Source organism: Thamnophis sirtalis, unplaced genomic scaffold (genome assembly GCF_051295495.1).
Source record: "Thamnophis sirtalis isolate CommonGarterSnake01/CBP01778 unplaced genomic scaffold, rThaSir2_p1.2 scaffold_1, whole genome shotgun sequence".
Lineage (NCBI taxonomy): Eukaryota > Metazoa > Chordata > Lepidosauria > Squamata > Natricidae > Thamnophis > Thamnophis sirtalis.
In genome coordinates this window covers 9446672-9472187 of record NW_028261381.1, presented here as the reverse complement: position 1 = coordinate 9472187, position 25516 = coordinate 9446672, and the positions used below count along the sequence as shown (strand labels likewise).

Genomic DNA, 25516 nt, shown 5'->3' with positions numbered 1-25516 from the left:
GGCAAACATCTTTCTGGGAAGGATGCTTGAGCTGTTGGTAGATAATCAGTTCCAGACAGTCTTGAATAAAATTGATTTTTAACAGAAGTAAACCTTAGCCTCGGACTTAGTGGTCTTGGCACTAAATGTGTCTTGATTAAGTGGTGGAATAATCCCCTCTCTTTACAAGCAGAGAAATGAGGAATTCTACAGGACCTTTCAAGTGTTTCTAATACAATGAATTATTTTGGAGAGACTGAGTTAGGTCTATCTCTAGACAATGCTACTGCGGAATTTCTGCTCAAGGCTATATCGTTTAAATGGTTTGGTGCTATAACTGTTCAATGTTTACATTAAACTGCTGGGGGAGATCATATGAAGTTTTTAATAAAGTCTCATCAATTTATTGATAACCTGCCGTTCTGTAGCACCCTATCAGTTTCAGGTAGATTAGTCAGTGTAACACTTCAGTAATTGGGGTTTATTGGATAAAAGCCAGTAAATCTAGCCTCAACCCAAACAAGATGGACTTTTGTTAGTGGACGGTAAACAATTTAGGTGAATAAGTGATTCCTGTTCAGTGAAAATGATTAAAGCAATATTATTCCCCCAAACTGTAGGCAATGCCATGCATGTATGAAAGGAACAGTGTTCATGTCATGGTGTTCCTTTTGTCATTTTGTCGATGCTACACAACTTTTTAAAATAATGAAATATGAAATGTGCCAGTACACGTAAACATATATCTACATCAATAAACAAGAACCCTACGGTTAGCATTTTAGGGTTTCAGATGTCAAATCCAGCAGTAAACAGAGACACAGAACAAAACTAAGGAATGGACACAACTGCAACCCACAGAAGGAGAAGCATAATGCAGAGATGGGGTCAAAGCGCTGTACTGATACCAAACTTACAGTGCAGCTTCTTTTTCTTTCTTTTCATTGGACCTCTCAATTTCTTCAGAGTTTTCATGGGAGTTACCCAAAATATTCTTTCTGAATGAAAAAGGCAACTCATTTTGAGATTCTGTGGTATAAACTACTCTTTATCGTTTCACTTCAAGCAGTAAATACATTTATGAGTGCTACCAGGAAACTTTTTAATATAAACGTTTCACAGATTGGCACATGGCAGGAGTCATGAAGAGCACTCAGAAATGGGAAGTATTTCTAGGGTCCTCCTCGTTCTACATCAGAGCATCACATTCAGCTACAATATTCTTTATAACTGCTTTCTGATATTTATCATTTCAGCACATCTTGGCTCGATACAGTTTTCCTCACCAATTCCAACCTCGTCCTAAATGTTGGTTCAGCTTTATAATTTCAAAGATAAAAGTCTCCACGAAGCTCCATATTTCCATAGAGAAAGTAGTGTATCCCATCTAGAAGGAATGTTTTATTGGATACTCTACACAAATACTACTTATGTTTTCAACTTCTCCACAATTTTCTCCAATCTAGACTCTTCCTAAAAGGCTTCTGCAGTGGCAGAAATTGCAATCATGTTTAATTCAATGTAGGAACAATATGAATTGGCGTTAGCTGTGACACCAATATCAGAAGACAGTGGAGTAATAAAAAAAAAGTTGTTGGGAATACTAGGGTATAAAAGTATTATTCAATTTTAAAGACATTATTTTCCCATTGGCAAAAGTACGGGTAGTCCTTGACTTACAACAGCTCATTCAAACTTACAAGGGCACTGAAAAAGTGACTTATGACCATTTTTCACATTTACAACTGTTGCAGCATGCCCATGATCATGTGCTTTACATTTGGATGCTTGGCTACCGGATCATAAAGCCCTGCATGGTAGTGGATCTGGATACTTGAGAGACCGCCTTCTGCCAATTACCTCCCTGCGACCAATAAGATCTCATAGATTAGGCCTCCTCCGTATTCCATCGGCCAGCCAGTGCCGGCTGGCAACTACAAGGAGGAGGGCCTTCTCAGTAGTAGCCCCGACCCTTTGGAACGAGCTCCCCGTGGAGATTCGTACCCTCTCCACCGTCCAGGCCTTCCGCACAGCCCTTAAGAACTGGCTAGCCCGTCAGGCCTGGGGACAAGGATAGGCGCCCCTCCCGAATGATGAATGTATGTTGCTTGCTATTTTATTATATGTCTCTATGTCAATGTTTGTATTCCCCCTCCCTGATTTTATGTGAGCCGCCCTGAGTCCCCTCAGGGAAAAGGGCGGCCTACAAATATTAATAAAATCTAAATCTAAAATCATATTTATGACGGTGCAGTGTCCTGAGGTCATGTGATCATCTTTTGCGACCTTCTGGCAAGCAAAGTCAATGGGGGAACCAGACTCACTTAACAACCAGGTTACTAATTAAAGGACTGCAGTGGTTCACTTAACACATGTGGCAAGAAAAGTCATAAAATGGAGCAAAACAAATTTCTCACTTAGCAACAGAAATTTTAGGCTCAATTATGGTCGTAAGTCGAGGACTACCTGTATAGATGAAAGACACACAATGGCTGATCAGATCGAATAACAATGACAGTCATAGTTTCCTCCTCTCTAAATCCACACACCATTTCTTACGCGAGCACAAACTAAGATCTAATTCACTGAAGGAGGCATGAGGCCTACAGCTTCATAATTGCTATCATAGCAATGCATTACATTATCAATTCATCCTGATGATGATGATGTCAGTTTGCCCATTATTATAGTCATATTCTTTCTTCAATGAAGAAACCTTTTTATGTATCTATTTAACTTGTAACTGACAAATGAGATAACAACGGTAAGAAAACATTGCCATGGTTTCTCTCAAATGTTTAACGAAAACATCATGGTCCATTTAAATTCTTCTGAAACTGATTTGTTAATTTTTAATTTTAAAGCAAAAACAATACTGAAAATGGCAAAAAAAAAAAAATCTAAATGACCAAACACCACATGTGTGTATTCACAGTGATGGAGAATAAATACAAGCAATTATAGAAATATAGGTGGCATTTTAATTTACGTGTACAACTGTACACGCAAATAGAAAATTTGCAATATGTGGAAAGAGGCTTTGATTGATGGTTTAAAGCATTATAAATTAATTTCACACATAATATTACCTTCAAAAGACAATACAAATAAATATCATGGATGCGTGAGACATTATTTCATTAGATTTCAGAGATCTACCCAAACTACTTGGAAAATGATGTAACATGGAATTTTTACATGTTGACTGGTTGTATATCTGGTTAATATACATTATTTTTCTCATTACTAAATCAGTTCTCCCATCAACCTTAAAAGTTTAATTAATACTGTATATGTCCTCAATGTCGCTGTTTGCACAACAGTGTAGCTCTTAGAATTAAAACAGCTATTTTTTTTTCTAAATCAATCTTTTTATCAAGACAGCTCCAAGTAATATTATGCTAAACTAGGTATTTTTTTTTATGCATGACTTTATTTTTCAATAATGAAAACTAAAAGGGATTGAGGTTGACTCTGTCATTCATCATAATTCTCTGCCTTCAGGCACACACTTTTCAAATAAATCTTTTTATCACGATTTAAACATTTTTCTAATGGAGAAAAGGTCATGAATTTGATGGCACACAGTAGTATGATCCACCAGGGAATTTTTATGATCTTAATGTTTAAATTATATTGAACTCAGGCTACCAAATGGGAGAGATGATCCTAGGTTTCTTTTTTTTTACTTCAACTGTATGAAAATTCATAGCTTCAAAGAAACCAGCTATTCAATTATAGCCTTTCCCCAGAGTTCAAGATATTCTTACTTGCTCTCAGAACAGAGGCAAAAGCATTATTTAAATATGATCAAATCATGAATCTATTCTGCTTCATAAGCACAAATCTTGGCTGAGCCCCAGAAGATTCTTTCCAATTCCAGTTTTCTAATTAACAATGTATTTGCACTCACACATGTGAATATATATATATATATATATATATATATATGTGTGTGTATGTGTATGTGTATGTGTGTGTGTGTGTGTGTGTGTGTGTGTGTTATATATGTGTGTGTGTGTGTGTGTGTGTGTGCGTGCGTGTGTATGTATATGTGTTTTTATTTGTGCTGATAAATAAATAAGGGGAGACTAGTATAGATCTATTTCAAGCTATTTAGCTCTCATCAGCTAGCCATACCCTTACTGGGATTCGAACCTGTGCTGTATTGCATCTTAGGCAAGCAGTTAGCTTCCTCCCATAATTGGGGCTTACCAGGGGTTGTGACTCTAAATATATACCTTCTTCCCTGGCTTCAGCTGATAAGGAGGAGACCTGTAGCTTAATGGCTTAGACGTTTGCCTAAGATGCAATACAGCACAGGTTCAAATCCCAGTAAGGGTAGGGCTAGGGCTAGCTGATGAGAGCTAAATAGCTTGAAATAGATCTATACTAGTCTCCCTTTATTTATTTATCAACACAAATAAAAACACAAATATAACAAAGGCAACAGTAAAATATTGGGTTTCTGTCGTGATGGACTCTTGTGACGAGCCGATTGACAGATGTTGGAAGCAGTTAGCTTCCTCCCATAATTGGGGTTTACCAGGGGTTGTGACTCTAAATGTATATGTATATGTATATACATATACATATATATAGCATTTGTGCTGATAAATAAAGGGAGATTAGTATAGAACTATTTCAAGCTATTTAGCTCTCATCAGCTAGCCATACCCTTACTGGGAATCGAACCTGGGCTGTATTACATATTAGGCAGTTATATTAGCCACTAAGCCACAGGCTCTCCTCCTTTATCATATGTGTGTGTGTGTGTGTGTGTCTGTGTCTATGTCTGTGTCCGTGTCTGTATATGTGCCAGGATGTGTGCGTGTTTGTTCAGTAAAGTTCTGCTGACATCGGGATAAAAAGATTTGTTTGTTAGGTCCTTTAGGAGGTTGGAGAATACTTCACATCAGCATAGGAGAGAATAATTGGGGTCTTGGCTAATGAAACTAGGGAAGAATAAAGAACACATGAGCTATACTACTCATCCACTTACTATGGTAGAATTGTTCTTTTAACTGAAGCCAAAACTCCTTTCACAATATATTTAGGGTAGACTAAGTATTTTTCTTAAGGCATACTTAATTAAGTAAAGGTTCATTTCATAAGGTCTATTTGATACATTAACATGGCAGACCACCTGCATGTAATTATAAATCAGATACAGATACCAAAAACAGTAAGTTTATAAGGACAGAAGAGACTGTATGCAGCTGTCCATATTTGCAAATGGTGTCAATACACAATATTTACTCCTTCAATGCATGAAATTATAAATTTTCTCTATTCCCTAAGTTTCATCATAAAAGAAAACTATTTCTTCAGAATTTCACATATTATAGGATATTTATGTTTTGAGAACTAGTTTATAGAGAAATACTTCGTTTAAGGTTGTCATTTTAAAGAATCTTTTTTTTGCAAGAAATCTTATGCATCTGATATAAAGAACTACATTACGAAATGAGCATCAAAGCCAGAAATATTCTGGCATAGAATGGAACACAACATGCTTATAATTTCAACATTCACTTAGACTAAAAGAAAATTTAGAGATTCAATCATAGGGATCAGGAGCATTGAGAATATAAAGAAGATATTTTAACTCCATTGTAACGTCATGCTCCTTCCAAGCTTTCATTCCATGGCTTGAAACTTAATACTATTTTACATCTTATATGATAAGAGTTTTCTGAATGTCTCCTCTAATTCAAGAAAATTTAATATTCAGGGGGGAAAGCCTTAAGAATGCCAGTCAATAGGAGTTTTGAGCAACTGGACAAAACAAAGCAGCTTTTGTTTTGTTCAGTAGTCTTTCTAACACTTTGGAAAGCAGACAAAACATTCATATACCGCATCTGCCCAGGTGAAACCAGTAGCAAGATAAATACAAACAAGGGAGTAAAATATAAAGAAGTTGAAGCTGGTTCACGCAGAAACCAGCAGCTTGGAAGAAACAATGCAAATTGCAAAAGTAACTCAGTATGGAGGAGCAGGTAGTTACTGAAAGCAATTCTAGCAGCTGGGACATTAAAGAGGTATTTGATTCAAAGGAGAGTTTTTGCTTCAGTGAGATTGCTGGATGAAGAGAACAGAAATGACACCAACTTAGCAATGAATTAGAAACAAGGAATACAAATAAGCTTGTTTACTTTCTGTCCATGTCTGAGGCTGCAGCATAATGTAAAGCTGTTCGTCCCCAGTCATCAGTTTCATTAATATTGGCCCCCGCGGTTACCAGCATCTCAATACATTGAAAATGACAATTTGCAGCTGCATAGTGCAAAGGTGTCCTGAAAAATAAATAGAAACATATTAGCCAAGACACTACTTGAGAAACAGGGTATGATTATGTTAACTATTTCTGACAGCAACATTACTATAGGGAGAATCCATTTCGAGATACAACAGCAGGATTTAATTGAGTGCAGAACATATTCTTTCTTTTTCTGTGAAGATTTGAAATAAGTACAGAAGAAATGGCTAAGAAGTGAACAAACAAAAAGGGTAGGAAGTGCTATTCAGCTAACTAAAAAAAACAAAGAATAAACCATAATAAATCACTGGCTTATTGTAAAAATAAGTAAGATTTGTTACAAAGGAAAATATTGTACAGATAGATATTTACGCTGTTGTCATTATTGTAGTTAGAAAACAAGGTACTCATATGGCCTCTACTACAAGCCCAGTGAAAAATTAATGATTTAATTTAGGGGGAAAATACTTTCAGAAAGTAGGGTAAGTGCACTGTTTCCTCTTCCAGATGTCTAAGAGTTGCTTGGTTAAAGTGCAGAAATACAAGGGATAACTCAGAGTAACTAGAAGAAAGGTACTTTTTAAAACAACTCTGATTCAGATACTTAAATAATGACAGAGACAGAGCAATGGTCTATTCTACACTTAATTTTTTTATACTGAATTATTATTTCTGGGCAGCCATACAGATGAATTCTGGTACAAAATGATATAGAACTAAACCAGAGGTGGGTTCCGGTTCCACCACAAAACCGCGGTCGACTAAAGCGCGCTCGACGAAACCGCATACCTGACGTCATCACAGCGCGACGAAAAAAGCACGCTGTGAGCGCTAAAGCTAAAATTAACCCCTAAACCTAAACCTAACCCCCCGAAACCTAACCCTAACCCTAACCCTTAACCTAACCCTAAACCTAACCCTTAACCTAACGCTAAATCTAACGCTAACCCTTAACCTAACCCTAAACCTAACCCTAACGCTTAACCTAACCCTAAACATAACCCTAACCCTTAACCTAACCCTAACCCTAACCCTAACCTTAACGTGAATCGGCTTGCTTTCAAAGCACTTTTTAAAGCGCCCTTTTTAAAGCAACCTTTTTTCTCCGCGGTCGCTGTTGTCGCACTGCTGATGACATCAGCGACGCGCTTTAATCGGGCGCGCTTTAGTGGACCGCGGTTTTGTCGTGCCACGGTGGGTTCCTACCGGTTTGGCCCGGTTCGACCGAGTAGGTAGAACCTCGGTCTCCCTCATCCCCGAACCATTTCTATGAGCCATTCTGTTTTTTGCTTCTGCGCATGCACATTTTAAAAACTATTGTGCATAAAGCACATGCGTGCCCAAAGCACATCCCTGAGCGAACCGGCAGTAGCAGAAGCCGTAACCCATCCCTGAACTAAACTATTTGTAAATCTTATTAGGAAAGGGGAAGGAAATAATATACCATTGATCTAACATGCATCTGTCTCTTTTAGGATTACACTTTGGACAGGAAAGGTTTATTTCCTATGAAGGAAGTTGTAACCTCATACAGTAATAAACATAGCCATTGCTGTCACATGTCTGAGTCTTAATTCTATCTTGTTATGTTCTCACTTCACCTAGTTGGTATAGTATAAGTAAATTTATTGTTGCCGTTATTATACAATCTCAAACTTTTACTTAGGAGGGGAGGGGAGGACATGAGAGGAGAGGAAAGATTAGGACTAGTTAACCTATATCCTTTAATGGATTCCCAGTCTCTATTGCCAAACAGAGGTCTCCTGCATTATCAGTCAAAAGATACAGTGCAAACATTATATTTTTTGCCTTCCTGACAGATTTCCTCAGAATAAAATATGACAGAAAAATGATGGGAAAAGACAAAAGGATTACAAACTGAGAATGTTCACATCTGAATTCTGTGCTAATCCCACAAACGAAGATGGATAAGCCACTGAGCAATAGCAGCCTTGTCTGAAATCCTATGTGATATTCTTGATCTTGCCAGAAACTTATTGGTATTAAGAATTACATGTTTAAGTAGTACATATTAAGTATATTACATGTTTTCCAAAGATGAAGTTTGGCAGCCAAGCATGAGCTCCTCTTAATCCTGCTCAGTTAATTCCAGTATCATAAAACTAAGATCTAGACTTCCACACTGATTTTTGAAGTTTTTGTAAGTTACAAACCTTCCATATTTGTCTTTTTTATTTACATCTGCTCCACTGCTCTGCAAGAGTTTCACACACTCAACATTGCTGAAAAGATACAGAAAGAAAAGGATGCATAAATAAAGTAAAATAGTGCTGATGAGAAAAAAAGTCTAAAGTTTTTTTAAAAAATCATGGTTATCCATTTAGGAACTGGGAAGAACAAACTACAAGGTAAAATATGAGTAAAACACTAACAATTAGTCCTTCAGGACATGGGTCCATCTTATTTCAGGAAACATCTAATCCCAATTGGATTGGCCCACCCATCCACCCCGTGCTGGCAGAGGAGGCATGTCACTCAGGGAATTCCAGTTGATGGAGTCCACGAAAAGAGCCGGCCCTTTTGAACATCTATTCCTTTGGAGCAGAGGTGGGTTTCTACCAGTTCGCACCTATTCGGTAGAACCGGTTCGTCAAATCTACCAAACTGGTTAGAAGAGGTTCCACCAGTGGACCCGGAAAGCAAGCCACACCTACAGAAGAGATTCCAAATTTTTTTGAAACCCACCACTGACTATCATGCTCATATTTATAAAACTCAGTGCCTCTGTGAAAGGTAAGAATAACTAGTGTGTTTGTGGTGCAATCAGAACATTGTGTGCGTTGAAGTTGTTTTAACGCAAACCAAAGATGCCTTTTAAAAAACAAGTTTACATCATATTCTTATGCATGCCAGTGCTGTGTGTGAGGTAATTTAAGGTGGTTCTGACAAGTGTCATCGGCATCTTCATATCCGGTTACATGGGCGGCAAGCCATTCCCATCCGGTCACATGGGCAGCAAGCCACTCCCACAAAGGAGGCCACACCCACAGAGTAGGTTCAAACAATTTTTGAAACCCACCACTGCCTTGGAGTGAGGTTGGTTCCTACCCTCCTGACCTTCACACAAGACTTTGAAGAACAGACTCTGCCAGTTGGCCAATAGGGCAATATCACACTGGAGGTGGTTGTTAGATTAATAACAGATCCCACTTCTCCCCCACTCGTCCTACGCCCCCAGTCCCTCCCTCCCCATTTCTTAGTTATAGCTAATTTGTATTTTTGTAGTGTTTTATCCTTATTGGATTGGTGTTTTTTTTCTTTTTATCATTGTAAGCCACCCAGTCACCTCACGGTAAGATGGGCATCAAACAAATTTAATAAATAAAAATGAAATTAAGTGAGAAAACAGTGTGTAAGCATGTCTTCCTCAAACTCTAAAACCTCATTTGTACTGGTTATCATGTATAGGAATTGTTCACAAAGCCTTTGTCAGAATGTACCAGTGCTCATTTTAGGTGACAATGCAATCAGTCCTTGGAAAAGAAGGATTCAGAATCCACACCTTTCTATGTGAGCCCTCTGACTTGGGCATTACAAATCTAATCAAGCATTTTCTAAGGAAACAATCATGTGAAAATCTCCACACAGGGAACCCAACATGTTGTCTTAATTGTTGTCTGTACAAGGTTAAAAAGTATTTGGCTCAAACTGAAAGCAGTTTCTAAATTTATGTACCAGCTCTGCACTATTAAAAACAGAAGCCTTGCTTCACTTATTAAGGTAGACTTGCTAATTTCTAATTAAATTATTCAAAAGCTTTATTAATCATAAAATGATATGTTCTAAAAGCATTGAAGATGATATGATACAAGTATACCAGGAGTGGGTTTCTCATTCCGTTCCAATCGGTTCGGTTGGAACGGGGCCGGCGGTGTCCTCGCGTACTAGCGTCTGTGCAATGCTCCAGCTGCTCCTGGAGGATCGCGCAGGCGCTGTATGCGTCCTGCGCATGCGTGGAAGCGCAGAACTCGTCAAAACCAGGTAAGGAGCACGGGCGCGCGGGTGGGCCCTTCGCCGTTCCCGGAAGTTACTTACTTCCGGGTTCGCCGACCAACCGGTTCGCAGGGACCACCGCGAACCGGTTGAAACCCACCCCTGAAGTATACCAAATACATATTTCCCATGGCTTTTTGACAATCTTAAAATTGGCCAAAAAAAAAAGCCTTCTACTGAGGGATGGACATGCACACCATGGCAAAAATGTGTATAGCATATTATTTTAATTCAACTCTCCGAAAAAAATATTTTATTACTGGCCAAATATTGACTCACTGCTGTACTCAAACATTCTAACTTTTCTCCTCTCCGTGATATAGTGGTATGAAAGTTAGCAAGTGCAAAGGTAAAGACATTCCAAAAATAATCTGAGCGTATTTAAACCAGTACTGTAAAGGCTTAACTTCATAGTCACTTCTCACTGCACATTCAGAACTGATTGAACATAATGGATGCTGGGTTTTTTTGCTTGAAACAACAAAAAAACAAAATAATAATTTGTGGACATACACCTGTCAAAGTTGCTATGACAGTAAAGCACTTTATTTTTAAGATAAGAATCCATCATTTGTTAGATCAGCCTTTTCCAATCTGGCACTTTCCAGATACATTCAGGTTTTCAAACCAGAGTGGTATTTTTATTTTTTAAAAATAGTACTTAAATCTCACTGATAGATGCAACATAAGCAAATCTGTATACTTAGAAGAACACCTCACCAAAGTTCAGAGAAGCTTAATTCCAGTTAAAATACATTTAGCAATATAACCCTAGAAGCAGCTGTTAGTAGCTCACAGCTGAATCTTAACATCTTAATGTTTAGTATTTTTATCTATTATTGATGTATTTTTATCTGGTCTTTGTTAGTTTAAAACTCAAGGCAGCACAATACATAATACTCCTTTCCCTTCTTTCTTTCCCCATAACAGCAACCTTGTGGGATTTCATGCCTAAGGTGGGACTAGAATCAGTTGCTTGATTTCTAGGCCCATACCTTAACTATTACAGCAAACTTGTTCTTTCATGTGGCTAGCATATAACAGCTTCAATCTAAAGGAGTCCTAGGTATGTTTATTGCAATAAAAGCAAGGCAGGAATAGGAAGGAGCTGCAGCTCAGATATCTTGTTTCCGTCACATATATGCAAGGACATGTCTTGCTGAATAGCTCAAGGAAGTCCCTTAGTCTCACTATTCTTTCTGTCCTGGCTAGAGAATAGACTTTCCACTTTGATCCTCCCCAGATCTACTGAGATTGCCCTGTTCTATATTACCTATACCTACCCATCCATGTTCAAAGTTATGATACATACCCTTAAAGAAATTTTTCCCTGAACCTTTAGACAATTCTTAGTTAAAAATGTGAATACCAAGAGCATTCTTTTTAAATTAAATTTAATCTCACTCAGAAAGAACCATTGCACTCAGTTCATTTTAACACTGCTTAATTTGTGCAAGATCCCTTTGACGTGAAGTTATCCTGCACACATCCTACTGTGATGAATGGGAACAGTATGAAAAGACCAAAAATAAAAGAAAAGCACAGCCCTGGATCATTTCAATAAATTTATAAAGTGCAGAGGAACATTCTGCTGAGAGATGTCTTGAATGAGCTAAGAAACCTTGAAATAAATTTGATGCATCGGCTATTTCAAGTGTAAAGGAATTAAGTTCATATTCTTCTTCAGTCAAGCTCTTGGCTGGAAGAACTGTGTCACTGTGCAGTCCATGAAGTCTGTGGCCTGCTTTTCCCTCTCTCATCCCTTAAAACAAGTCTTCAGATGCATAAATTTTAGAATGGTAGAGGTTCACCCTTCCTTTTTATAGCTTGCCTTTGATACAAGGGAAGGCGCACTCTATTAAAAGGAGTGATCTGGCTGAGGAACTATGAGTGTTTATTTTCTTTCCTGTCTGGCAACTGTTTTCCAGGACAGTAATTTACAATTTGGCCTATATTAAAGAACTAAGTATGGGCTTGTCTGGTCTAGCCTGAATGTGCAAGGAAGACAAATCCTACCCATTTAGGAGAGGAAAGTAAACAAATCTAGAATATAACTTTTATCGTTGAATGCATGTCCATTTAGGGTGTTTGTGTGTATGTGTGTGTTTACTGCTATCTGGGCTAATTCAAATTTGCAAGTGTAGAAACCTGAAAGAATTCTGGCTCAGTATAGGGATGGATGTGAACACACTGTCCTTGTCCTGCTTTTCCTTAATGGCACAGCAGCCGATTCCTTGCAATACACTGGAATGGCAACCCTTACAATACAATACAATAGCAGAGTTGGAAGGGACCTTGGAGGTCTTCTAGTCCAACCCCCTGCCTAGGGCAGGAAACCTTATACCGTTTCAGACAGATGGCTAGCCAACCTCTTCTTAAAGACTTGCAGTGTTGGGGCATTCACAACTTCTCGAGGCAAGTTGTTCCAATGATTAGGGGAAATCTGCCCTATTACATGGTAAAGAGAAATGGCCCCTAGGCCCTGGGAAGGATCGCACAATGCCCCCCCCCCAATGTCAGTGGATAAAAAGGGGCAAAAGAGAAGTGACTCAATTTGGGCCTCATATCTCTTCTTTTGATCTGTTCCCACAATACTTGGCCCATCAAAGCATTTTATGCAAGAGCCATTAATTTGTAAAGATTCATCTTTACAGATAGGGTTTTCAGCACGATAAACTGCAGGGCTTGTGTGATGGGTTAGGAACACAATGACCAAAAATGGAAGAAAAACCAGTTGAGGGCAAGGAAGGATGGTATCTACTTAACTGAAGTAAAACAAACATAGTTTGTCATGTGCAAAAAGCTTTTTTTTTTTTCTAAAGTGAGGTTTGTGTGTATGTGTGCACAACTCATGCATTCCACACAAATTCACAAATTACAGTAGTAATCATAAATTACAGTAGTTTTTGTGTCATTTTGCTGTTTCTCTTTGGGGGAAAAAAAATTGCAGGGAAACCACAGAGCTAAAATTACATATATCTATTGCAGTTGTAATTTCAAAACTACTCACCCTCCTGCAGCAGCAGCGTGGAGGCACGTCCTTCCAAATTTATCTGGGGTGTCTATATCAAAGCCTGCAGACAGCACGTGCTCATTACTAAACAAGGACACTATGCTATACTTTTGTCCTAGTTAAACCGCAAGAAACATTGCAGAGACAGAAAAATCAGTTAGTCAGGGAAAAAAAAATCAGAATGAAGACGCAACTGTAGTCAGCAAGAGGTTGTTATGGAAACGGACAGCGGCTGTTCAAGCTTGGCCGCTACAGGAAAAAAAAAAAAAAAGAACCATAAAGTCAAAAAGAATCTATTTTCACATCCACCCCATTGCTATTGAAGTATTTAAATCATGCAGCAGGCATTTCAGGAGGAGACTTTCAAGAGAAGTGACAGCAGGCATGAAGGCAGAGAGTTCTGTGTGGAAAATGAGGAAGTCACAAGAATTGCCTCAGCACGCATCAAAGAGAGTTTTTATTGACTAATGGCTTCAGATTTTAGCACGGGGACAGGAAATAATCACTTTCTAGAGAAGGGCGGATATTTTGTATGGAGAGCAGCACATTTTTTATTGCAGCCAGGACCTAATAAAATCCACAATTAAGGAGGGGGTGGATCATCTCTGTGAAATTGCAAAAAAGGAGAAATGATTATCATTTCCCTTAAGGCAACAGATAGTGAATTCACAAGGATGTCGAATTGAGTTCTGTCTGTTCCTTTATCTGCATTATCCCCATCTCATTCCTTCACCAGAAGTTGAGGGGGGGGGCTTCTGCCATAGAGAGATGGAGCAATGGAAAATGGCCATGGCCACGAATTGTTTGAAGTGACTAATAAAAAAAGAGCCGAGCCTCACTTTAAGATGTTCTGCGGCTCTAAATTTAGATTTAACGTTTGCTTAGTATAATGACGATGACAAAGATAACGAACTAAGAGATTAAAGAGACTCATCATAGGTCTCCCACACTTCTGCAACCATGTCCATCCAGAGAATACAACTGCTCTAATATTGGGCATTTGAAAATGCAATCAATGACTATCTTACTAAAAATGTCTAAAAATGTACTTGTAAAAGCAGCTTCCATTATCATTCCTTTGCCGTATTGTACTGATTTTAGCATTAATGGACAAAATAACAGATGCTCCCTCTACAGAAAGGCATCTTGTAAGGATTAGAACTGATGGTAGATTTTGTCCAGTGAAGGACAAGGCCTAGTTGGTAGGCCAGAGCGAGGGACAGCTGCTTCACTAATTTTGGAGAGCAAACAGTTAAGCAATTGGAATAGCCCATATTATGGGAAACTGATATTTCAAAATCAAAGGCTAGCATATTGCTCTTGGATAATGAAAACAGCCGCTAGTTCTGATGTCTCTCTTCTTGTTCAAATTGCACACAGCGACCCTGAGCATTGCTTGCTGTAAGTTTGGTTTTCCTATACAGTCGAATTAAATTGCCCTAATTTATGACATCAAAAATATTTATGAGACAAAAAAATAAATGTATGTAGCCTCCTTTAATCTAGTTTACTATTTATGTATTTCTATAGGACTGCAGAGTGCCACACACGTCAAAAATAAAAACCAAGTGATAATGAAATTAGAAATTCAACATAAGATTAAACTCTCAACAAAGGATATGGGAACAAAACAAGTGAAGGCTACAAAAGGGGACAACCTGATTGATTTCCTGTTTATACAATGCATTACATTTTTATCTTGTATCTGGGAACCAAAAAAGGAATAGCCTAACATATGTCTATTTTAAAGTCGATTCTATTGGCTTACTAATAAACAAGATTTGTTGAGAATTTTGGTTTATTAAAGATAGCAGTCAAGCAAGCTAGTACATACTTCACAGATATTCCTATCTTGAAACCCATAAGCCAGAATGGAAAAATAATCAGAAACATATCAGCCATAGTAAGCTTACCATTGGTGGTAAAATTTGCAAATCCTCTAACAAGCCAGAATTGCAAATACATTATGAGTATTTGCAGTTTGGGTTTGGATGTAAAGTTAACCTTATTTTGACTGACAGAAGCCATTGTCATTTGCTTGAGATAAGCAGAAGCAGCTGGGAATTTAGTAATTGCTGCTGGTGAGAAGAACCAAGAACCAAAATTCACACAAACCTGGTTTACATTCTGGCAAATTATTGAGAAAGAGCCAGCTTATTACCAGGTAACAAAAATCTCCTTTGATTCATAGAAAAGGATTTAGGTTTAACAAAGGCTTGTTCAATATTGCAGCGGTGTTCCTCCACCCACAATCAAGACCTCTCGATTTGCTCCCCACCTTGTCCCCCCCGCCTGTAGATTTTGCAAGGTTCTGCAGAAAGAACAGCAAATGACAAAAATCACTCCCTCTTTTCCTCCAGAAATCGTACAATATCCTATAACGGGGTGCTCGAATTACCATTCTTTATGGTCATTAAAGAAGGGGACAGCATTCACCATGCTTTAAACACAGACAATGCGTAAAACAGGAGTGTATATACAGTCAAATAGGAAGACATAGATTTGCACAAAGAAGCATACAACAGCATGTGTTTGAAACAAAATGTAAGGCCTTGAGTTGCTAAGTATGCGGACATACATTAGTGACACATTCACGAGGTTAGTTTTACATTCTGTTGCTTTTGCTTACCTGATGAAAGCAACTTCCTACAGCAGTCAGCATGTGCATTAAGTGCTGCCAAGTGTAAAGGAAACATGCGATGGATGCCACATCTGCAAAACAAACAAACTGATATAAATATTTCTTCAAATAAAGTTTGTAGACACCTCTCTCCGTATATGTCTCTCTTCTACATCTATTTGCTATAGGGACATTTGGATTTATTTCAGAGTGATAAGATGGCAATATGTTTTCTAGTGATATATGGAAACACTTTACAAATATTTCCTGCTTATTAAATAACAATCCCTTCCAGAATCAATTTGTAATCTCCCTGTCATACAAATATGTTATCAGACAGATTGTAAAAGTAAAGGAATAATCTACTGGGATTCATTGGAACATTATACAATGTCCAGGTTACGTCTTAAAAATTTCCTATCTGAATATAAATAAGTCAAATTTAATTATTTACTCCTTCATCCCCCTACACGTAATTATCTCAGATAACGCCCTTCGACTTTACTTCTTCAAGCATTATATTTGCAAATCTTCTGCTTCTGGATGCCAATCTGGAAGGACACAGAATGATCTTGACAAAGAACAATTCAAATGTTCATTTTAGGTCCCAGATATATTATCCAATCCTGACATTGACGTCTACCTAATGATTCCAAGCCGGATTCTCACTTCACTGGACATCTCAGGCACTGACAGAGGTGTTTTATTTGATCAACATACAGGTCATTGAAGCATGAAATAGAAATTTTGAGCGGATAACCTGGATTGCTGAAACCTTTTCTCTCACTGATGCTCATTTCTATCTTCAGCAGTTAGAAAAGTAATGGATTAAAATTCATATAGGAATAAGCCCAAAATATTGTAGATCGTATCCTTCTAAACCTTCTTTCTGTATCTAAACAAATAATAACCATTTATGGTATTTTTTAACCAGAAAGAAAATATAGCAATAGTTCTGAATTGTACAATCCAATCATATTATAATATTAGGTATAGAAATGGTAAAAGTTGAAATATAAATTTTAATTTGCATTAATTATAACTGTAAACTATTTGTTGATCCTGTCTTGCTATGGACTTCAGTCAAAGCTATTGATGTCATACAGAATGAATGGGTTTAACAAATTAAAAAGGGTCCAGCAACCATTAATCCACCTTAAATATTTACAAAATATTATCAACTCATTGCTAAATAGGCCATCTTCCCAATCCAAAGTGATGATGCACTCTAAAATTAATGATATAATTTTACAATTTGAAATATTACTTCTTCAGCAACTTACTTGGCCGCATCAGCTCCGCTGGTTATTAAGGTATTAATCAAAAGTTCATGCCCGTATCTTGCAGCCACATGGAGGGGAGTGTTGCCATCCTTATCAACACAGTCAATTTCACCTCCTAGATATGTCATTTGAATATGAAAATATTATGTAAGGTGCAATTTAATGGAAAAACTAACACATTATTTGCAAGGATTAGAGAATTTCACCTATACAGCCAGTAGAAAATATAACACATCTGTATTTTCACTATTTGCAATATATCATTTGAGATCGAAATATGAAAACATTAGCAATGAATTTATATGGAATCACTATACCATATATTACTAATCAAGAAATTCTACACTATTAGATATAGTGCTATATATCCTGAAAGGGCAAACAAAGTACATTATCATACAGCTTTGATACTGGTACACAAAAACTGCTAAGAAGCCTTAACAAACCCACACAAATAGAATACTTTATGACTTAATATGATGGCCTGATCACCATAACACATTAAGGCACGTTGGGCTCCCTGAACATCAGGGGTGGGTTTCTCGCCCCGTTCCAACCGGTTCAGTTGGAACGGGGCCGGCAGCGTCCTCGTGCACGCGCGCAGTGCACGCATGCGTACTAGCGCCTGTGCGATGCTCCAGCTGCTCCTGGAGGATCGCGCAGGCGCTGTATGCATTCTGCGCATGCGTGGAAGCACAGAACTCATCAAAACCGGGTAAGAAACGCGGGCGGGCGGGTGGATCCTTCGGCATTCCCGGAAGTTACTTACTTCCAGGTTCGCCGACCAACCGGTTTGCGGGGACCGCCGCGAACCGCCTGAAACCCATCCCTGCTGAACATTATGAACTATTAAGTACCAAATTCCATCAATGAAGGGCTTGACCAATTCAAAAAGAAGAAAATAAGACAATTCTATCAGGGGAAAAGCTGTGGCATTTTAATTTCTCATACAATATCTTACTTAAATGAAACAAAATTATCAATTGAAATCAAGAGTGCCAAGACAAAAGGGGGAAAATGAATCAATATGACAGGATGCATGTCCAAATAAGAGTCACAGGTTAGATTAGGCTCAATTACAGCAAAAACCAAATTTGGCCTTCAAATACCTTCCTCAAGAGTTAGGTTGTATCTTTTCGAAGGTAGTGAAGAAGTTTATGTGAATCCAACTCGGCTTTTGCACAGAAGTTGTGCCTTAACCCCAGCCAAAAATATTTTTTATTGCAGCAAACATGAAGTATGCTCTTTTAGAATGTTTTCAGGGAGGTTGACAATTTCTGTGCATTTTGAACAACATGTTGCATATGCGTCCTGCATTTACATGTAGTACAAAATATTACCCTTAAATACTTGTAAATTTTCACCTGTTCAACTAAGTGCATTTTTGGAATTCTTATGTGTTACAACATACATTATAAAGGAAGGACTTGTAAGACAGTAAGTTCAAAAGTGAATTTGAATCAATAAAAGTTTATATAACATGGATTCTGGTCCTAGCCGTCTCCATTTTTACTTAGGCACGCATTTTGCAGAAAACCAATCTAGAAGTTTCTCTAATTAATTTACCAGTATGTAAATCTGACAAATAAGTTAGCTCATCTGCAGAATTTCCCATGAATTTTTAGCCAACTGATATTGTCCAATGTATATTTTCTTTTCTTTTTGCTAACATTTTGCTAATGAAATTCAGAAATTCATTAATCTGCTTCTGGCTTGCTAGTATTTTTACTGCTTTGTCAGTTATACTTAAACTATAATGAGATTACTGTAGTTTTATTACACAATTTGGTTCCACATGAAACTGAAGAAAGATTTTGAGCAGGGAGCTGTAGGTCCCTACCATCCTCAATATTTTAATAATTTAAAATGTTACTAAAACTAAGAACAATATTTAGCCCCCGTGGATTAGTATAAGAGCCTATTTTTTTTCTTAAGGGTGTATTCAGACTTCTGATAAGAGCAATCTATTCCTTCTCTGAATAGAACAGGATGACAAAAAGCTAAAGAGAATGAGAGAGAAATATTCTCTCCAGGGTGTTTGATGTACGGAGATGCGACGGGCTGAGGTGACCGCCACAAGGAACACTACATTAAGAGTTACAAACTTCAGGTCAACCGTCCTCAGAGGTTCGAATGGTGCTCCTGTCATTGCTTGGAGAACTGTAGTGAGGCTCGTAGTGATGTTGGAAACCTGTGGACTACCGGAGGACGGAGATTCCTGGCACCCTTCAAAAACCTCTTAATTAACGGGACTTGGGAAAGTGGAAGGAGCCCCTCTCCCCGAATAATTGTGGAGAGGGCCACCACCTGTCTCCTGAGGGTGCCATGTGAGAGCCCCCTATCCAATCCATCTTGGAGGAACTCCAAGACATGCGGTACCGAAGCCTCCCAAGGATTTGCTCCAGAGACCCAGCACCACTCTGCAAAGACCCGCCAGGCGGAATCATAAATCCTAGTGGTGGAACCCTTGTGTGAAGCCTCAAGTGTGGAGATCACCCTCTGTAAAAGCTGGGCGGCCCTTAGGCGCTCCCGCTCAATCTCCACACGGCTAGCTGCAGCCACTCTGGCTTGGGATGCACCAGGTTCCCCTGTCTGAGGTCCACATCCCTCCCTGGGATTCTCCACGGGTGTGACACTGACAGGCACATTAGGTCCGCAAACCACGCCCATTGGGGCCAGTAGGGCACCACTAAAATGAGCTCTGCCTTCTCTGATATCACTTTCTGAACAACCCCAGAGAGAAGGGAAAGGGGAGGGAAGGTGTAGAGCAGACCCTCTGGCCACGGAATCTGAAGCGTGTCGACTCCCTCCATCCCTCAAGCCAGGAACCAAGAGAAGAACCGATCCACCTCAGCATTCTGTGGTGTGGCAAACAGGTCCTCCTCCGGATGGCCGAACATAGAGCAGATGGCCTGGAACAGTTTCGGAGAAAGGCTCCACTCCCTGTGGTCGACCATGGCCCAACTGAGCCAGTCGGCTTGATGGTTGTTCACTCCTGTGATGTGCTCTGCCCTGAGCAATTGAAGATGCCTCTCTGCCCAGGCGCCAAATGCCATCGTCTTGGTTTGAAGAGCCCTGGAGTATGTGCCGCTCTGTCGGTTGACGTGGGCCTTCGCCGCCACATTGTCAGTCAGCACCAAGACGTCTCGATCCCGAACATGGTCCTTGAAGTGCTGCAATGCCAAGTGAATCACTCACAGTTCCAGCCAATTTATATTGTGTTGGAGGTCCAACCAGGTCCAACGCCCCTGCGCCATCTGGGACCCCAAGAGAGCTCGCCACCCGTACAAACTGGCATCCATTGTCAGGATGAGGCGCTCTGGCTCCCTGAACTCGCAGCCCTCGTGTAGCACTGGGGAGAGCCACCACCTCAATGACAGCTGCACTTGTGGTGTCACTGGAACCTTTTCCTCGGAATTGCTGGAGTTTGACCTCTGATGCAGCAGGAGACGCCACTGGAGCGGCCTCGCGTATAGATGAGCCCAAGGCACCATGTCTATGCAAATAATGAATTTCCCCAGCAAGCTGGAGAGCACTACTACAGGAACAAAACGTTGACTTCCAACTTATCTAACTAAGGCTAACAAACTAACTTTACGGTCGTGGGACAGGAACACCTTCCCATCTTAGAGTCTATGATGGTCCCCAGGTGAGGAATCCTGGTGGCGGGAACGAGGGAACTCTTATCTAGGTTAACCAAAAAACCTAACTGCTGTAGTGTGGATACCACCAACGAAAGATCCTCCCTCGCCCGCTCAAACGATGCTGCTTGGATTAAGATGTCATCGAGAAAGCATTGGACCCTGACAGAGTGCTCATGGAGGTAAGCTGCCACTGCGCCGACACCAAGCCAAACGGTAGGGCCCTATACTGGTAGTGGCTACCTAAATAGGAGAACCTGAGATACTTACGATGGCCAGGGAAGATGGGGATATGGAGGTAAGCCTCTGTCAGGTCGATGGAGGCCATGAAGTCATTGCGCCTGACCCCTGCCAAGATGGATTTAAGTGATGCCATCTTGAATCTTCTATAGACTAAGTGAAAATTTAGCAGTTTAAGATCCAGAATCACCCTCCATCCCCCCGAACTCTTTGGAACAACAAAGAGGTTGGAATAGAAACCTGACCCCACTTGGTCCAGACGAACCGGTTCCACCGCCCTAATCTCTAGGAGGTGTCGGATCGCCTGCCTCATGAGAGATTGTTTATCTTTACTCTTGGCGACCGAAAATGGTTCGGCAGAATGGAGAGATTTGGCGCAGGCCAAATCTGATGGTATTCAGAACCCAGGCATCAGTGGTAATCTCAGCCCAGGCATCAGCAAACAGAAGCAGTCTGCCGCCTATGGGGGGGTCGCTATTGACCTATCTGCCCCGGGAGTAGGGACGGCCACCTCCCCTCCGAAAGAGTCTCTTCCTCTGGGGTTGGAACCTAGGCCTATCCCTGGTGTAGTGCCTATCCGACTGCCTATCTGATCTCGGAAAATACCTGCTGTGCTGCGCCTCCTGATCTGACTGACGATAGGACTGCTTCCGAAAGTAAGGCACAGATTTTTGCTCCGACCTCTTTGCGGGCGTAGGCATGACCTTCCTTTTATTCTTGTCCTCAACGAGGATTGAGTCAAACAGGGTACCGAAAAAAGATTCCCCAGAATAAGGCGATGATGCCAGGTGCCACTTTGCCTTGTTCTCCGCTTGCCACCCCCTCAGCCACAGGAGACGTCGGGAGGTCACCGAGGCCGCCATTGCCCATGAGGTATACTTCATGGTATGTAGAGTGGCGTCCGCAGAGAAGTGAGCAACAGAAACCAGTTTGTTGAGATCTTGATGAGCACGCACCTCCTCAGGCAAAATCTTTTCCTACATCTGTTGTAGCCAAAGGATAGCCGTGTGGCTGAAGAACGACGTAGAGGCAGCTGCCTTGATGGCCCACGCGGAAGACTGGAATGTTTTACGAAGGGTCAGCTCCGCCTTCTTGTCCTCGGCCTTCAAGTAATCAGCCACATCACCGGACACCACTGTTGACGTGGATGCCAATGCCACCACTGGAGGGTCCACTGTTGGTACCTGCAACACTTCAGAGAAACTAGGTTCCATGTTAAAGAACCTCCTATCACTGCTGCTGGGGTTGGGAAATGTTCCTGGCTTTTCCCACTGCTTTTTAACTATCTCTAGGAACAACTTAGGGGCAGGGATATCTTCCTTCGCTGGAGGGGGCTCTGAGAAAACTCGATCCTCCGACTTTTTCTCTGGACCACCCGACTTGGCGCCCTCCGTCTCACCCAGTTCCGTTGTGGCCCTGGCCTTGCGCAACAGTGACTTGAACAAATCCGGAGGAAATAGACCAGAGAATGCTGGTGCTTCAGGTTTTGAGGGATCCTCATCATTAGACATATTTACCTCTCTTTGAACCTGATCCCACGCCATGGAACCCTTGCTAGCCAGAGAAGGAGCAACAGGCCGGCGCGCCTCCAATGCCTAACCCTAATCCTAACAGAGAGAATATTCTCTCCTCCCTCTATCTAGTGGGTCTTTGACAATCTCTAGAAGGGTTGCTAATTTTTGCTCAGTTTCCATTGCTGTGGTTTGCTATTTTACCCTGCTGATGTCTTAATGAAGTATAGATTCTAGTTAAGTTCATTTTATTATTTCTCTCCCTAGTCATTTCAGTTGTCTCTGACTACAAATAAAGAAATAAGTTACAATAACATTTAAATTGTTCTATTTTTCACTCTTACTTCTCTTGGGCTGTATTATCCGAAAGAAAGAAAATATACAACTGTTCATTTTCTAAAAAGATTAAAGATTGAAACTTGACAAAATTAGTAAAGATGCTTTAAAATGATACAATATTAAAAATACTAGCTTACCATTCTGAATGAGAGTTTGTGACCGTGTAAACCTCCCATGGACAGCTGTCATATGCAGGGGGCTTTTCCCGTCTTTACTCTGTCAAACAAAAACACAAACATAAGACAGATCACACCTATTGGTAGCGAAGTGCCTATTTCCTTTAAGGTGCTCTTGATGCCCCATGTTTAGACGTAAAATGGCAACATTGGACACTTCCTAAATACACAGAAAGAAGGATGTTTATCAATTAAAATAATATTCAAAGCATGTTAACATTTATGACTCGGTGAACTTCTAAGACTTTATAGAACAGAGTAAAGTTTTTTACACTGTGCTTGTCTCTTGATCAGGCCTTTGGGAACTGTTCAATAACTGGGTTCATGTTCTGAAAACATTTAAAATATAGAGAACAGATGGGTAAGGAGAAATTAACATACTCTTCTAAGAAGAGACAGCATAGCAGTAGCCTAAGGACTCACATTTCCCCCACAAACCTTACTTTTTCTCCCCAACCAGGAGTGGGATTCTACCGGTTCGGACCGCTCCGGGAGAACCGGTAGCTCCGACTATCAGCTGGGAGCGAACCGGTTCCTCCGACTTTGAAGAGGGCCTGCCTGCTCCTGTGTTATACTCACCTATATTTCCTTTTCCAGATCCCAGCTGACTGGCGCGATAGAGTGGATTGCCGTATCTCAGCTCTTTTCCTCGCCAGCAGTAATGCGGAAAGTGAGCTTTCTGTAAACTGCACGCACCCGCGCACATAGCAAACTGCTTGTTAAACCGGTAGGATCCCACCCCTGTCCCCAACTCTAAATTATCTAGTGATATTATAAAACAAAAAGATTCAGGAATGGTTGTCAACCTTCGAAGTAATATTGCAAGAAAAGATGGGGAGAAGAAACATATGCCTCCATTTTCAGGCTACAGTATTGTAGTTAGAAGTAATCCTGCTAAGGGATGGAGCGAGAAAGATCCCATTTGTGATATATAGAATACCTACAATGGGCAATATGCTTAATGATGGCAGTATTTAAGAGAAGCTGAACAGCCCTTGGTTTCAATACTTCACCTCTGAACCGTGTGAAGGACACTGCCTCATTTTTCTTTGTTCTCCATGTAAATTCATATCTATTTATTATTCGCCTATTAAATTTATGTTGCCCATCTTGCTGTCCAGAGCGACTTTAATGTAACAGTTATCCATTCCTAGCAATTTTTTGCCCAGAAAGAATATGTCTGAATTAGAAAGTTAAAAATTCAATCATCATGATTTTATTTCTCCTTCAATAGCCTCCCATGCTGTTCAGAAAAGAAAAGTGCTCTGCATTTAACAGGCATGCCTCAAAGCTCAGCATTTAAATGTGTACGTGTAACACACAACCTTCACTTACCTGATCTCCGTTCCATTTATCTGCTGTTTAAAGATGTAAGAAATGGAAATCAAAAGGAAGAGATGTGAAACCTATAATTTTACCTGAATGTTTACATCTGCCCCATTATTCACAAGTAGTTCCAGACAAAGGGCCCCGTGAGTTGAAGCAGCAGCAAAATGGAGGGGAGTGAATCCACTGTTATTAGGTTGATTGACGTTAGCTCCGTAGTCTATCAGCTCATTAGCCACAGAATCCTGCCCATTATAACAAGCTATATGAAGGGCAGTATTTCCATAGATGTTCATTTCATCAATCTGCAATAGCAAAAGATCACATGAAATCACTCACATTAAGGCATAAGTTTTGTCTAGCCCATGCCTCATTGTGTGTTGTTTCAATTTTTTTTAAATTAGTATATCAGAACCAGAGGTGGGTTCCTACCAGTTCGCACCTATTCGATAGAACCAGTTCGTCAAATCTACCGAACCGGTTAGAAGAGGTTCTACCAGTGGACCCGGAAAGCAGGCCACACCTACAGAAGGGGTTCCAAAAAATTTTGAAACCCACCACTGGTCCTTGGATATGATTATTCTACACTATCATGCTCATATTTATAAGACTCAGTGCCTCTGTGAAAGGTAAGGATGACTACTGCATTTGTGGTGCAATCAGAACATTGCGTGTTCTGAAGTTGTTTTAACGCAAACCAAAGATGCCTTTTAAAAAACAAGTTTACATCATATTCTTATGCATGCCAGTGCTGTGTGTGAGGTAATTTAAGGTGGTTCTGACAAGTGTTGTCGGCATCTTCATATCCGGTCACATGGGCAGCAAGCCACTCCCATCCAGTCACATGGGTGGCAAGCCACACCCACAAAGGAGGCCACACCCACAGAGTAGGTTCGAACAATTTTTGAAACCCACCACTGATCAGAACATAAAATACAAATAATGGGAAACTGGGGAGGGAAAAGGGAAGAGGTGAGAGTATGGGGTAAAAGAGGAAAAGGAAAAAAAAGTGTTGACTTCCTTCTCTTTTTAGCACACTAGAAGAGAACATTGCGTGTTGACTTAGCTAGAGATTTGCAACGCAGGGTTTGTTATTAATTAACAAAATATAATCT

At 40.1% G+C, this 25516-nt stretch overlaps 1 protein-coding gene across 6 annotated transcripts in view; it reads right to left on the bottom strand.

Annotated features, from left to right (window-relative positions):
• Positions 1-25516, bottom strand: part of ANKRD44 (ankyrin repeat domain 44) — a 170232-nt gene that overhangs the window by 44179 nt on the left and 100537 nt on the right. For 2 of the 6 annotated variants that reach the window (XM_087707555.1, XM_087707588.1), the window contains exons 8-15: positions 24494-24706; positions 23037-23115; positions 17169-17283; positions 15895-15977; positions 13263-13326; positions 8413-8481; positions 6135-6275; positions 897-977 (exon numbers count right to left, since the gene is read on the bottom strand). In XM_087707555.1, coding sequence (XP_087563681.1) covers positions 897-977; positions 6135-6275; positions 8413-8481; positions 13263-13326; positions 15895-15977; positions 17169-17283; positions 23037-23115; positions 24494-24706 — 845 coding nt within the window. Of the gene's footprint in view, positions 1-896; positions 978-6134; positions 6276-8412; positions 8482-13262; positions 13381-15894; positions 15978-17168; positions 17284-23036; positions 23116-24493; positions 24707-25516 lie in introns of all 6 variants that reach the window. The other 4 variants (XM_087707548.1, XM_087707579.1, XM_087707561.1 and 1 more) reach the window with 3 other exon arrangements.